The sequence below is a fragment of the Oncorhynchus clarkii genome, chromosome 21, assembly GCF_045791955.1.
Source record: "Oncorhynchus clarkii lewisi isolate Uvic-CL-2024 chromosome 21, UVic_Ocla_1.0, whole genome shotgun sequence".
NCBI classification, from domain to species: Eukaryota; Metazoa; Chordata; class Actinopteri; order Salmoniformes; family Salmonidae; genus Oncorhynchus; species Oncorhynchus clarkii.
In genome coordinates, this window is record NC_092167.1 from 35,771,374 (window position 1) to 35,785,901 (window position 14,528).

At 42.1% G+C, this 14,528-nt stretch overlaps 1 protein-coding gene across 5 annotated transcripts; it reads left to right on the forward strand.

Moving 5' to 3' along the window:
* The first annotated feature begins 354 nt into the window (after positions 1-354).
* On the forward strand, positions 355-13,638 carry LOC139378977 (thyroid receptor-interacting protein 6-like). 5 transcript variants are annotated; one of them, XM_071121636.1, is made up of 10 exons: positions 355-557; positions 3,121-3,331; positions 3,639-3,775; positions 4,049-4,132; positions 5,838-6,431; positions 6,606-6,702; positions 6,859-7,028; positions 7,246-7,424; positions 7,571-7,691; positions 7,858-10,624. In XM_071121636.1, the coding sequence occupies exons 2-10, from the start codon at positions 3,130-3,132 to the stop codon at positions 7,987-7,989; spliced, it is 1,716 nt and encodes a 571-aa protein (XP_070977737.1). In that variant the 5' UTR covers positions 355-557; positions 3,121-3,129; the 3' UTR covers positions 7,990-10,624. The 5 variants fall into 5 exon arrangements, with proteins under 5 accessions (XP_070977737.1, XP_070977739.1, XP_070977738.1 ...); XM_071121638.1 differs by having other exon boundaries at positions 490-557; positions 6,609-6,702; XM_071121637.1 differs by lacking the exon at positions 355-557 and adding an exon at positions 724-1,066 and having other exon boundaries at positions 6,609-6,702; positions 7,858-13,638.
* Positions 13,639-14,528: the final 890 nt, after the last annotated feature.

Consider the following 14,528-nt stretch of genomic DNA (forward strand, 5'->3'; position numbering starts at 1 on the left):
AGCTCAATTTCGAGTCTGATAGCAAAGGGTCTGAATATTTATGTAAATAAGGTATTTCTGTTTTTGCTTTGCTTATTGTGTGTAGATTGATGAGGAAAAACATATACTTAATACATTTCAGAATAAGGCTGTAATGTAACAAAATGTGAAAAAAGTGAAGGTGTTTGGATACTTTCCGAATGCACTGCATCTATCTATCTGTCTGTCTGTCTATCTATCTATTTATATTTTTGCAAAGGCTTCTTTGTAACATGAAGAACATTGTTTGTCAATTGCAAATTCCTAGAAGCCTATCAGGTGCAGATGTAAGGCTAAGAATTTATTTTTCACGTTTTTTTAAGTCGTTTTTTGTTGTCTTAAAGCAGGATCAGCTAACAAAATGGAATCCTCCTACTTCAGGCATGTGCTCATGGTCCACCACGTTTTTGTATTTACATTTTTTATTAATAATAAATCAATACGTTCATGGTTCACCACGAAGTTCACGTTGCACATTTGAAAGGCTATGATGACGTAGCAAGCTGAAGGTCTGTGATAAAAGCAGGATCCATGAGAAAGTAGGTTACTAGACGAAAAAAATAAGTAGTTAACTTTAAAGAGCTACTTTTATTCTACACCGAATAACTCAAAGTTTAATTTCGCGGTCTTGTGTTCAAGTGTAGGCTATCCTTCATGTGTAGCCCAAACAAACAAGTAAACAAACATGTCATTAGGGTAATTGTTGTAATTTTCCTGCATTATCTCGCAAGTAGACGTCAGTGTAACTGACCAATTTGATATCCCTAGCTAGGCGACATTGACGCTGCAGCAACCAAAATTGGATTAACTGAAAAAGTTAATCATTTTCTAGACATAATTAGTTAGCCTACACATGTTCTTTGCCTCAGCGTAATTTGACAAAGCAATAGTTTCTACATTTGATCGTGTATAAAGTTGCGGTGCAAGTAGGCAATAAGATGTAACATTGTTTGTACGTGATCTACCCTCATTGTCGCCTCACTGAAATATCTTTCGTTTGTAAATGAGTATGAAGACGAGGAGACCGAATGCTTTGGGATTTTAAGAGGTAGGACATCTTAATTCCAGCCTATTCGCCGTAGCCTACAATACCTACGTCCCAATCGCAGTAGTCGTGTTATTGTTTTAATTGCTGAAGTTTTGGTAGGCTGGAATTGCAACAATGTAAAGTTGCTATTGCTGCGACAATGTATCAACTCTAGCGCGCTCCAGCTCTCCAATTACCGTTTGACAGTTAGCTCAAATCAAAAGTGTGGTTATCATGATTAGGCAACTGATATCAAGTTGGTTAGTGGTCTTGTGATCCACCGTAAGACTAAAACAAATGGATTTTAATCACAGAATGATAACGCCGCTGTGATAAATTATCCGGCCCAGCAATCCTCGGATTTGAGTGTGTGCTCAGCCGGATTTAGGTTTAAATCAGATCGGTGGGAGGAGGGACAGCTACTCCATAACATATAGACCATGACTCGAGCCATTAACTTGTAGTTTATAAATATGAGGTGTAAGGTAGATTAATTATCACCATAGGGGCTGTCATGTTCAAAGTTTGGAGAAGAATGTATTGTATCCTAATAAGATTGTAGGCCTAATTACAGTCCCATCCTTACAGCTGTACCCTACCAGTCAGTGGTTTTATTTTTTCCACTGCCTTGTGTATTTTGTTATGAACCAGGTCCAGGTGCCTAAGCAGAGACATCATTGCACAACATTTCCTCTCTTGTTTTTGTTGTTACAACTTAATTTGGGATCATTTTAGAGTTGAGTGTAAACGTCAGACACAATAACTATTGTAGTGGATACAGACCCATGGGTAATAGTGGGACAAGCCGTAAGTCTCACACCTGTGGGGTTTGTGTGCGTTTTTGAGTGTGTGTTTTGGCGCACTCTGGAACAGAGTCGTATACTACATCGCTAAAACAATGTTTGCCAGCTACCTTTGATAAACAACCAGAAATTACTATAGATGTTCTGCTTCATTAAAAAAGTAAAATGGACCAAATTTTGGCTTTTGCCCTAGCACTACACAGCTGATTCAAATAACCAACTCATCAAGCTTTGATTATTTTGAGTCAGCTGTGTATTGCTAGGGTTAAAAGAAAAACGTGAACATTTCAAGTTTCTTTCCAAAGAATGCAGTGTTTTCTGAATATTTAGGCAAGTTAGCTGGATAACTCATTGATCCTGCTTTGTAGTATACCCCTCTAGTGCCTCTGTTGGCTGGAATTCCCTTATGGTTGGGAATGCACTATCAAACTTTATTTGTCATATGCCCTGTATAACGTTAATGTGAAATGCCTACTTACAAGCCCTTAACCAACAGTGCAGTTCAAGAAGAGTTAAGAAAATATTTAGCAATTAAACTAAAGTAAAAAGTAACATAATAACCAGTACCGAGTCAGTGTGTGGGGGTACAGGTTAGTTGAGGTAATCTGTACATGTAGGTAGGGGTGAAGTGACTATGAATACATAATAAACAGCGAGTAGCAGCAGTGTACAAAACCAATGGGGGGGGGGGGGGGGGGGGGGGTGTCAATGTAATAGTCTGGTGGTCATTTGATTAATTGTTCAGCAGTCTTATGGCTTGGGGGTAGAAGCTGTTAAGGAGCCCCTTTCGGTCCTAGACTTGGCGCTCTGGTACCACTTGCTGTGCGCTAGCAGAGAAAACAGTCTGACTTGGGTGACTGGAGTCTCTGACAATTTTATGGGCTTTCCTTTGACACTGGCTATTATATAGGTCCTGGATGGCAGGAAGCTTGGCCACAGTGATGAACTGGGCCGTATGCACAACCCTCTGTAGCACCTTAGGGTCAGATGCCGAGCAGTTGCTTCTCAACTATAAGCCTATTGTTAAACCACGTATGTGAGTTGACATAGGAAGTCCAGGTTGAAGCATCTCTGGGTTTACAGTGCTTACCTGTGACCTAAATATGCCAACAGAAAGTATGTTGGTGTGGCAGTTTAAAAAAATCGAATTGACAAAAATAGGACTTGCAGCTGTTTTAGTTTTAATATAAGAACCTTATTAATACCAACATGTAAGTGTTATGTTATAGTTTTCAATTGTAACAGTTTAATCATGACAAACCTTTTTTTCAGAACCCTGACATGTCTGGTCCTACCTGGCCGCCTCCAAAGACTCTGGGTAGCCCAGTGAGACCGGTCCCTCGACTGTCCCAATCTGGACCAGCCGTGTACAGACAGCTGCCCATGAAGGTCTCCTCGGACACCCGGCCCAAATATGTGGTCCATGACCAGAACAGAGGAGGAGGCGGAATGGCCACTAGGTACTTGGCTACAAGATCCACAGGTAAGAACACAGTGGTGGGCCTTACATTACACTGGGCTTGTCTTGTGTGAAACCTTGCTATTATGAACTTGTGATGGACTATTGTGAAAATCAGAAGTCCGTTATTCTGTAGCTCAAGCCTTGTAGTAGAGCGTTGGACCTGACACACTACTGAGTACATCAACACCTTTGGTGATTAGCACTTGACGTAAATAAACATCTTGATGTAAATAAATGTTTGTCATGTGATTAATGTTAAGTGTGTACCCTGTGGTTATTAAGTCTTGTTTGTAAATGTAAAGTGCACTGTTTTGTATGTGTTCTACAGCTGGGCCCATGCAGCACCACCACCAAGAGGACCCAGGGTTTCACCCTAAATCTAATGACCACTACTACCAACCACCTCCCCACCGGCTCAAAGAAGACCAATCCTTGAACCCTCACATGGACCGCTACCAGCTGATGGTAGGTTGTAATTGCATCTGTAGCCTGGAATTCCCACTGATTATTGGTCCATTTCACCATGGTGTTTAGTGTACTTTCTAGGCAAAGATTGGTAGTAATGTAATTTTGTTATGAAGCCAGAAATTGCTCAGTAATATTAAAATAAAAATGCATTGGGACAAAGGACAAACACGTGCACATTTCTACATTTGCTCTACCTATTCATCTCCTTCTGTTGTGACATTTTATAAAGGCGCCCATCTTTATTATGTGATCCTGCTCAATTTTCTAAAGCACCACTCCAACATCGATGCAGAGATTGACTCGCTCACCTGCATGCTGGCCGATCTGGACAGCCATCCACAAAACAGTGCACAGGTAGGCTACCTGACTGACTACAGTGCCTTGTGAAAGTATTCGGCCCCCTTGAACTTTGCGACCTTTTGCCACATTTCAGGCTTCAAACATAAAGATATAAAACTGTATTTTTTTGTGAAGAATCAACAACAAGTGGGACACAATCATGAAGTGGAACGACATTTATTGGATATTTCAAACTTTTTTAACAAATCAAAAACTGAAAAATTGGGCGTGCAAAATTATTCAGCCCCTTTACTTTCAGTGCAGCAAACTCTCTCCAGAAGTTCAGTGAGGATCTCTGAATGATCCAATGTTGACCTAAATGACTAATGATGATAAATACAATCCACCTGTGTGTAATCAAGTCTCCGTATAAATGCACCTGCACTGTGATAGTCTCAGAGGTCCATTAAAAGCGCAGAGAGCATCATGAAGAACAAGGAACACACCAGGCAGGTCCGAGATACTGTTGTGAAGAAGTTTAAAGCCGGATTTGGATACAAAAAGATTTCCCAAGCTTTAAACATCCCAAGGAGCACTGTGCAAGCGATAATATTGAAATGGAAGGAGTATCAGACCACTGCAAATCTACCAAGACCTGGCCGTCCCTCTAAACTTTCAGCTCATACAAGGAGAAGACTGATCAGAGATGCAGCCAAGAGGCCCATGATCACTCTGGATGAACTGCAGAGATCTACAGCTGAGGTGGGAGACTCTGTCCATAGGACAACAATCAGTCGTATATTGCACAAATCTGGCCTTTATGGAAGAGTGGCAAGAAGAAAGCCATTTCTTAAAGATGTCCATAAAAAGTGTCGTTTAAAGTTTGCCACAAGCCACCTGGGAGACACACCAAACATGTGGAAGAAGGTGCTCTGGTCAGATGAAACCAAAATTGAACTTTTTGGCAACAATGCAAAACGTTATGTTTGGCGTAAAAGCAACACAGCTGAACACACCATCCCCACTGTCAAACATGGTGGTGGCAGCATCATGGTTTGGGCCTGCTTTTCTTCAGCAGGGACAGGGAAGATGGTTAAAATTGATGGGAAGATGAATGGAGCCAAATACAGGACCATTCTGGAAGAACACCTGATGGAGTCTGCAAAAGACCTGAGACTGGGACGGAGATTTGTCTTCCAACAAGACAATGATCCAAAACATAAAGCAAAATCTACAATGGAATGGTTCAAAAATAAACATATCCAGGTGTTAGAATGGCCAAGTCAAAGTCCAGACCTGAATCCAATCGAGAATCTGTGGAAAGAACTGAAAACTGCTGTTCACAAATGCTCTCCATCCAACCTCACTGAGCTCGAGCTGTTTTGCAAGGAGGAATGGGAAAACATTTCAGTCTCTCGATGTGCAAAACTGATAGAGACATACCCCAAGCGACTTACAGCTGTAATCGCAGCAAAAGGTGGCGCTACAAAGTATTAACTTAAGGGGGCTGAATAATTTTGCACGGCCAATTTTTCCGTTTTTGATTTGTTAAAAAAGTTTGAAATATCCAATAAATGTCGTTCCACTTCATGATTGTGTCCCACTTGTTGTTGATTCTTCACAAAAAAATACAGTTTTATATCTTTATGTTTGAAGCCTGGAATGTGGCAAAAGGTCGCAAAGTTCAAGGGGGCCGAATACTTTCGCAAGGCACTGTACATGGGACTGTGAGGAATGCTTTAAAAATATATATTTATGGTCCCGTTCCATTCTTTCGCAGCTGTACGACAACGTGCCTTACGACAAACACATCTCAGGGGACTGCTACAAACCCTCAGCCCACCCAGGAGAACCCTCTCAGGGCAGGCAGTCCATGGGATTCTCCCCTCACCCCCAATCCCAGTCCCAGTACCCTCCTGCACCCCCATACCCCAGTGATCCCCACCAGGGTCTCCAGTACTTCCCTCAGCCAGACTACACCAACAACCAGGTATCCAAACGCTACCCCCAGCCTGTCCCTGCCCCCTACACTACTGCCTCCACTCCTACTGGCCCGAGGTTCAGTGTCCAGGTCAAAACATCCCAGCCTGTCACCAACTCCCAGACTGGTAGGCAAGCCGAACAGGCTTACACCCCTCCCCCACACCGCCAGCACGCGTTGTGGCCCCCATCCCAGAATCAGACTGGCCCCCTGGGCTGGTACCCTCCACAACCCGATTCCCAAGCCCAGGAGCTGCACTCTGAGAAGGGTTACAAGGGGAGTGATGCAGGGTCTGGAGGGAGAGCTACCCAGTGCCCCATGTCCAATAAAGGCCCAGAGACTCACCAATCAGGGTCAGGCTCGGCACCAAGCTCCGCCTATCAGCCCAGCAAGGTGAGTGTCTGTGGAGTTCAAACATCTACGACTGTTTGTGGTGTCTCTTTTTTTTTAAGGTAAACTATGGTCCTTTTTGAATACGTATCTTCAGTCTCTTGGTTTCACTGACCTAAATGGGAAAGTAAAGTCTCTATGTTGATCTTTATGGAAAAAGTTAATATATTTGTCAAGCAGGGGACAGCAGCTCTGAGGCCAGAGGAGGAGTTGGACCAGCTCACTAAGGAGTTGGTGTATGACATGAATCATCCCCCTACAGAAGAATACTTTGGTACGTTCCACTTTCTTTCCAATAAAATTGTATGTTCTTTGTTTTGACTGAACTGTTATTACATCTTAATTTTTCCTTGGGTGACAAGGTTCCTTTCAATGCCACAATATGTCCCTCCCATTTTCCTCATCTCTTCTCCCCTTTCAATACAACCAGGTCGCTGTGCACGTTGCGGTGACAACGTCCTTGGTGACGGCAGTGGCTGTATTGCCATGGAGCAGGTGTTCCACGTGGAGTGCTTCACTTGCATCACCTGCCACACTCGTCTCCGGGGGCAACCGTTCTACGCCCGGGACAAGCAGAGCTACTGCGAGAGCTGTTACATTGTGAGTGGCTGTCACTGACTGTCCCCTTTGTATTGAGAAGGCTCTTCTTGCTCTCTTTTGTTCTACGTTTCTTTTTAGCAGTATTCTCTCAATTCATCAGTTGATCTCGCCTTCTCTTTCACTCTTTCTCGGCGTCTATCTCCATAACTATCGGCTTCTCTCTCTCACACACACTATTCTGTCTGAACCTGTGCTGCCCCTCTCCCTCCCCCCTCAGAGTACCCTAGAGCGCTGCTCCAAGTGCTCCAAGCCCATCCTGGACCGTATCCTACGGGCCATGGGCAAGGCCTACCACCCGCGCTGCTTCAACTGTGTTGTGTGTGGCTGCTGCCTGGATGGTGTGCCCTTCACCGTGGACGCCACCTACCAGATCCACTGTATAGACGACTTCCACAGGTTAGAAACACGACGCAAATTACGCTTTGAGTTTAAGTTTTAGGCATGCGTCTATTGGACAGATTATTAAATCTGATTGTTAGTTTTTCACCCTCTGAACTCTGTTAGTGTTGACGCTGAAACTTCCAGCCTCCTGTCCCACACAGGAAGTTTGCCCCACGCTGCTCAGTGTGTGGCCAGGCCATCATGCCCGAGCCTGGCCAAGAGGAGACGGTCAGGATAGTGGCGCTGGACCGCAGCTTCCACGTCAACTGCTATGTGTGTGAGGTGAGTGGTCACTGTGTGTGTGTGTTAGTTATACATCTCATTCTAGTTGAGTGATGTTTACAGTTTGGCAGGCCATCACGTCAAAAGTTCACAGCCCAATCAGTTGAACCCAATCCAGTGTTCCTGGATTGACCCTGTGTGTGTGTGTGTTCTCTGTCCCCTCCAGGAGTGTGGTCTGCTCCTGTCGTCTGAGGGTGAGGGGCGAGGCTGTTACCCCTTGGACGGTCACATCCTGTGTAAGGGCTGCAGCGCCCGGCGCATCCAGGACCTCTCTGCTAAAATATCCACTGACTGCTAACCAACTATGGAAAATCACATCTTACCTTTTAACCTATGACCCCCCTCAACCCTTTCATTACTTTCACCTGCTTTACGTAGAAGTTGCCGTAAGGACCAGATCTGGAATCAGTTCTACCCTTCTTTGACTCATAATCATAACCACAAGGGGGAAATGTTAACCTGACTGTGTCTAAGGGCATCTTCATCCCCCTTCACTTTAATCCTCTCAGCCTTTCTTTATAATTCAGATGCCCAAAGCTGAGGAATCAGTAGTAGTTGGCCTACTATTGAACCTCAATCTGACAGTCTCCAATATGAAGTCATTATTTAATTTCCCTTGACCAGGTTTATTTGTACAGGTTCAAGACAGGGTATTGAAACATGGATTGACAATAAGTTCGACCCCTATCCCCTTCCGTATCCTCTGCTTTACACTATCACCTATCCTCTACATTCTCTACCCCTACTCCCTTTCCACCATAGCCTATCCCCTACCCCTCAGTCCCATAGCAGTACTGTATAGAGCCCCTGACCTGCAGGCAGCAGGGGCTGCACTACCCCAAACCCTTGACTCCACCATTGCTCATTTCACACACTATCCTGCATATTGCACACTATAGCTGTGTTTAAATACTCATACTAACCATACTATTTGTGACGTGAATTGTCTATATACTATGCTTATTGGTCATAGTATGGATATAGTTAGTATGCCAAATGTTCCTGTATGTCTTACTAAATGGTATCTTGCACCAAAATAAGAAGTAATCCAGTAACCGAAAGGTTGCTGGATTGAATCCCCGAGCTGACAATGTAAAAATCGGTCTTTCTGCCCCTGAACAAGGCAGGTAACCCATTGTTCCCCTGTAGGCGGTTATTGTAAATAAGAATTTGTTCTTATCTGACTTGCCTAGTTAAATAAAAAGTCATTACAGAAGTATATTCAGGCGGTATGTTAGCTAGGCTACTTATACATTCGTTGCCTACTTATACATCAAATTTGCCAGTATCTTATCTATAGGCTATCTAACTACCCAACGTTTATTGACTTGATTATTCCCGTCATTCTTAGTTTAGCTAAATGGTATAGTCGTTGGACATTCGGATGCTTTCTTAAATTCTCTCGTCTGAGTGTACCAGAGCGCAGAATAATTAATTTACTAGCGCTCAACACCTGTTGAATATGGCCGGTGTCAGTAAACGTCGGCAAAAAAAACGTACTTAAATTGTTGCCAGCAGCACAGTTAGTCACTAACGCTCCGGATAACATGAACACTGCATAATCAGATCTGCTAGGGCGAGTAAATGGTCAGTGGTTTCATTTGTCTGGAAGTAGCCAACGTTAGCTTGGGGTCAGAACGCTGAAATAAACTTTACTCCTCGTCCCGAGCGTCCAGTGTGCGCTCAGAGAGCGGAATGCTCTGAATTTACAAGCGTAGTCTGGCACTCCAGATTGAGTTTAAGAACACACCCGAAGTCGTAAAATGTCTTATCTAGTAATTTATGCAGACTAGCTAGTAAGAGGTTGTATATTAACATTCACAACTTCCAGTAGACAGGCGAAGCGCTGGTACCCTCAACTGTAAGGATCACAGTATACTGAAATGAACTAATCGTTTGTAGTACTCATTAAGTATGTACTATTCAGTGTGTTAGTATGGGTATTTCCAACACAGATCATGTCTCACACACACTATCCTGCATATGTTGCACACTGTCTCACACACTATCCTACCAGACACAGGTGGGACATGAAAGGAGCTCTATGGAGAATGATGATTGATATATATTGACGATGTGGTGGATGATAAGTATGAACATTAGGTGATATTGAGGAAGAGTAGGATAATGATGAGGAATACAATGTCTTCCTTGCTGTGGGGTAACTGACAAGTCCAGATAATGGAACATATATTTTTTATACCACTATAGTCAATAACCGTCCTGAACTGCCTCATAAACAAAGTACACACATGCAAAGTATTTCTGTGACTGAGTTTATATTGCAGGTGTTTTTGGTTGTGGAGTGAATGTGTTTGGAGACCTTTCATTGGAGACCAAGTGGGTGTAGTCAGTGTGTTGTGCAGTGAATAAGAGTTTTTAGAAAGTAGACGGGAAGAAAGATTGGTTAGGGAGAAAATGATCAGTAAAGTCGATGCTTTGATCTCATTGGATGTTAATAACATTTTTATTTATTTAAATGCAACCTTTTTTTAAACTAGGCAAATCCGTTAAGAACAAATTCTTATTTACAATGACTGCCTACCCCAGCCAAACCGGACAACGCTGGGCCAATTGTGAGCTGCCCTATGGGACTCCAAATCATGGCCGGATGTGATACAGACTGGAATCAAACCAGGGACTGTAGTGATGCCTCATGCAGTGCCTTAGACCGCTGCGCCACTCGGGAGCCCTTATGCACTGTAGCCCGTCATGTAATGGTATTTGGCACCACATGTCAGAATATAACATCGATATTGTATTCCCCAGGGCAGTGTTTTGTATAATGATAATGGTACTGCATTTCAGAGAATGTTACTTGTATACCAGTCCAAACCCCCTCTTTTAAAATGTGAATGTGCTTTTCAAATGTTTTTCCTTTTTTAATATTTGGGTTGATTTGATATGTTACAATGAAGATGAATAAGGTGCAATGAAGTATGCTTGCCATTGTCTTAGTTTTTCTCAGTCTCTTTGGTGCATGATGCATGTCATCCCTAACATGTGCAAAATAATAAGTGCATTTCTCAGAACAATTTGTACAAACTGCAATATACAATAGATATGTTTCTAAAGCTAGTCAGTCACTAAAAATCCTTAGTACATCTCTCAAAAGTAAATATTCATGCCAATGATCATCAGAAAGTTGTCATTGTTCATGAACAAGGTTGTCAAAATGTTTAGGCATGTTGTCAATGTAACTGTACTTTGACAGTATTACCTGATGTAAACTTTGGCTATAGTTTGGATGACAGTTACTGTATTAAATGCACAAGGCTGCACTTCTATAGCATATCAATTTCAACAGTACTATTTACATATTACTGTATGTGGGTTATTGATTGAAAGAGACTGGACAACCCAATGGGCACAATGGAAAAATAACTAAATTAGAAAGAAACACAGGAAACCACCCCTAAGGCACAACTTTGCCCGCAGTTGTGCTGTCTCTACACATCCAGATGTTCCTGTCTGTCGGCCCACATATTCACATCACACCGGATATTTTCCCTTCCAATGCAACGTGGAAAGAATCTTTTGGAATGCCTTGTCCATCCTCTGCAGGCGCCTACTGTGATGTCCTCACATGCTGCATCCATTGCAGCCAGCAGGGTCATCAGTGTGTGTGTGGCTGACGATCATACACCTTCCACCTCCGCTGAAAATAACTCCTCAATTGGGAGGAATTCTATGAGCATCCTCGGGTGGGTCACAAACCATTGCCTAATGATGTTTGATTGATGGAAACTCATATCACAAATGACCACATACTTTGGCAAATCCTCTCTAAACAGACCCATCATCAGGGATGAGAGCCCTGTAGAGAGTCTTTAAAAAGTTGAGTAGATGCTGGGTGTTGCATGGCCCTATAAGGGGAATATGGGTTAGGACACCATGCTCCGAAATAGCAGCACACATGGTGATATTTCCTCCCCGTTGGCCTGGCAAATCCACAGAAGCTCTGTGACCGATGATATTCCGACCCCGCCTTCTGCATTTGGTCAGGTTGAAGCCAGCCTCATCCACGTATACAAAGTTGTGAGAGGGTTCACTTGATTCCAACTCCATTATACGCTATATCCCAGAACCCACAGTTAAATTTGTTTTGGTGAGGAAGAGTGACAAAATGTACATATATTGCATGTTCCTTCCACAGCAATGGAAATTTGTGCAGTTTATGCTTACTGTACTATGTATCGCTATAAAATGTTGCTGTAAAGTAGTTACATAGATATATGTTTTACCTGTACATACTGGTACCGTAGCTCCTTAACTCTGTCCTCATTCCTTTGGAATGGTACACGGTAGAACTGTTTCATACTCATCTGGTACTTTGCAGAACCCTGTCGATGGTTGAGATGCTAACCGTATGGATGTTTTCAAAGACATCGTTGTCTTCTATAATGGTCCTTCGTATTTCCCTGAGTCTCATGGCATTGTTTGCTAGGACCATGGTGCAAATAGCCTCCTCCTGTTGAGGTGTGAAGAGGTGTCCTCTGCCACCGGTTTGAGGTAATCTTGCAGTCCTATGTGTGGAAAAATGCAGTGATGCATCGCACACTTTCACATAGACAAAAACTATGCAAACACACATTTTACTGTAAAACATACAGGTGGGTGCTTGTAAGGTGCTGTATTTATCTGTATAGAGTATATTTCTGTATGCTGTGAAATACAAGTGGACTACTGTAATATGAAGCATTGTAGGAAGTATACAGTATACTGCTTATTTACAGTAACAGTGCACTGTACATTGGTGGTCATACCTGTTCTCTCTTCGAAACGTTTGACCTATTGAGGACACTGTTGATCTCCCAATATTCAGCTGCACCCTTCGACCCGCCTCAGCCATTGTAAGGCCACGATTGACAACATGGTCTACAATAGTGGCCCTTATGTCATCAGATATTCGCCTATGTCCTCTTCTGCCTCTTCCTCTTGTTTTGCCTTCCACCACGCATCCTTGCTCCTCTTCTTCCTCCTCTTGGCTGTTGACCCTGTTTGTTTCCTGGTCCATCCATTATTGGAAAATTGCAACTCTGTGTTGTGGTCTGTCTATATGCTTGCCAATTGATTCTTCATGAGATGCACCTTTGAGCAATTTAGACAACTGGTTGATTGTTGGTTGAACGAACACTTTACATTCCTTCATGAGTGAGGGTCAATTTCACCTGCACGGTTCATCAATTCACGTTTTTGTACAAAAGGTCTAATAGAAATGTGTAAAACTATGCTTGACAGTTTATGACAAATAGTTCAACAATTTTGCATGTAATGGCTTATGCAAGGAACTAATGCCTAGATGTTTTGAGGGGTAAGACTATTCAACAGAGAACCATCTACTATATTTTGATCAACATGACATGAGCAATTGAAAATGTGGAAAAAATCTGACACTTGTACATTATATATTGCAATTTGTTCAAAGGAATAAGAAATTGCTTTAATGATGTGCACAAGTGACTAGATGATTTGGAATTTGTGCAAGTAGTATAAAGAATTGCACTTTTTTGATCTAAGAAATGCACCAAAGCGACTGAGAAAAACTGTAAAAACCTCTTAAAAGGCTCCAACCCTTTTTTTCAATTTTCACCTAAAATGACATACCCAAATCTAACTGCCTGTAGCAAGGATATGCATATTCTTGATACAACTTCAAAGTAAACACTTTGAAGTTGGTGGAATTGTGAAATTAATGCAGGAAAATATAACACATTAGATTTTTAAAAAATCTAAAAAAAAAACTTAAAAAAAACACGCAAGTCTTTATATATATTTTTGGTTCCGTCTTTGAAATGCAAGAGAAAGCCCAAAAAGTATTATTCCAGTTTAGGCAACATTTAGATTTTGGCCACGAGATAGCAGGAATGTATGTGCAAAGTTTTAGACTGATCCAATGAACCATTGCATTTCTGTATTTAAAAATACAAATTCAGGTCTGCCCAAATGTGCCTATTTGGTTTATTGATACATTTTCATAACTGTGCACAATCCTCAAACAATAGCATGGTATTCTTTCACTAATAGCTACTGTAAATTGGACAGTGCAGCTAGATTAACAAGAAGTTAAGCTTTCTGCCCATATCAGATATGTCTATGTCCTGGGAAATGTTATTGTTACATACAACCTCATGCTAATCACATTAGCGCACGTTATCTCAACCGTCCTGTTGGGGGGGTCACCGATCCCGTGGAGGTTAATGAGAAACCGGCATCTCCATGCTTGCCACTTGGGCTGAGAACATCCTCTTGTGTTCATTATGGGTTTTTGTTTAAGTTTAGCCTTAGGACTTTGATTTGTGTCCAATCCCTGCCCTCATAGCACCATAAAAACTGGTAGTATGATTTTACGGTTTTGAAGCTTCTCTTCCAACTACAGGACCCTTAAAATACCAATTGTTTCCTTTGTCCAGAATCATGTTTTGTTTCAGTATTTGATTCTTCTCAGAGTATAGGTCAATGAGCACAATGATATGAAGGTCCCTGTTTTGAGCCCTGTGAGTTGAATTTTCCACTTTATTTATTTCAACTCATGTTGTACTGCTATTGTCACCAAGTCTATGTTTATCTGTGATATTGAGATTAACTGTGTGTAATTGTTTTATGTTCCACAGCATCGTACAGATAAGTGCAGAATAATCTTATTTGTCCTTGAGCGGAATAGACTGAGCAGGTGTTTGTACAATTTGACTCGAGTTTGAAGTAGGTGTGTGTAAATGATTAGCTTTCTTCTCGAATGCCGATTGTAGTATGTGATCAATTCAATAAACCATCCTTTTTTCCAGCATATTACGCCATGTGTACAGTTGAAGTCGGAAGTTTACATACACTTAAATT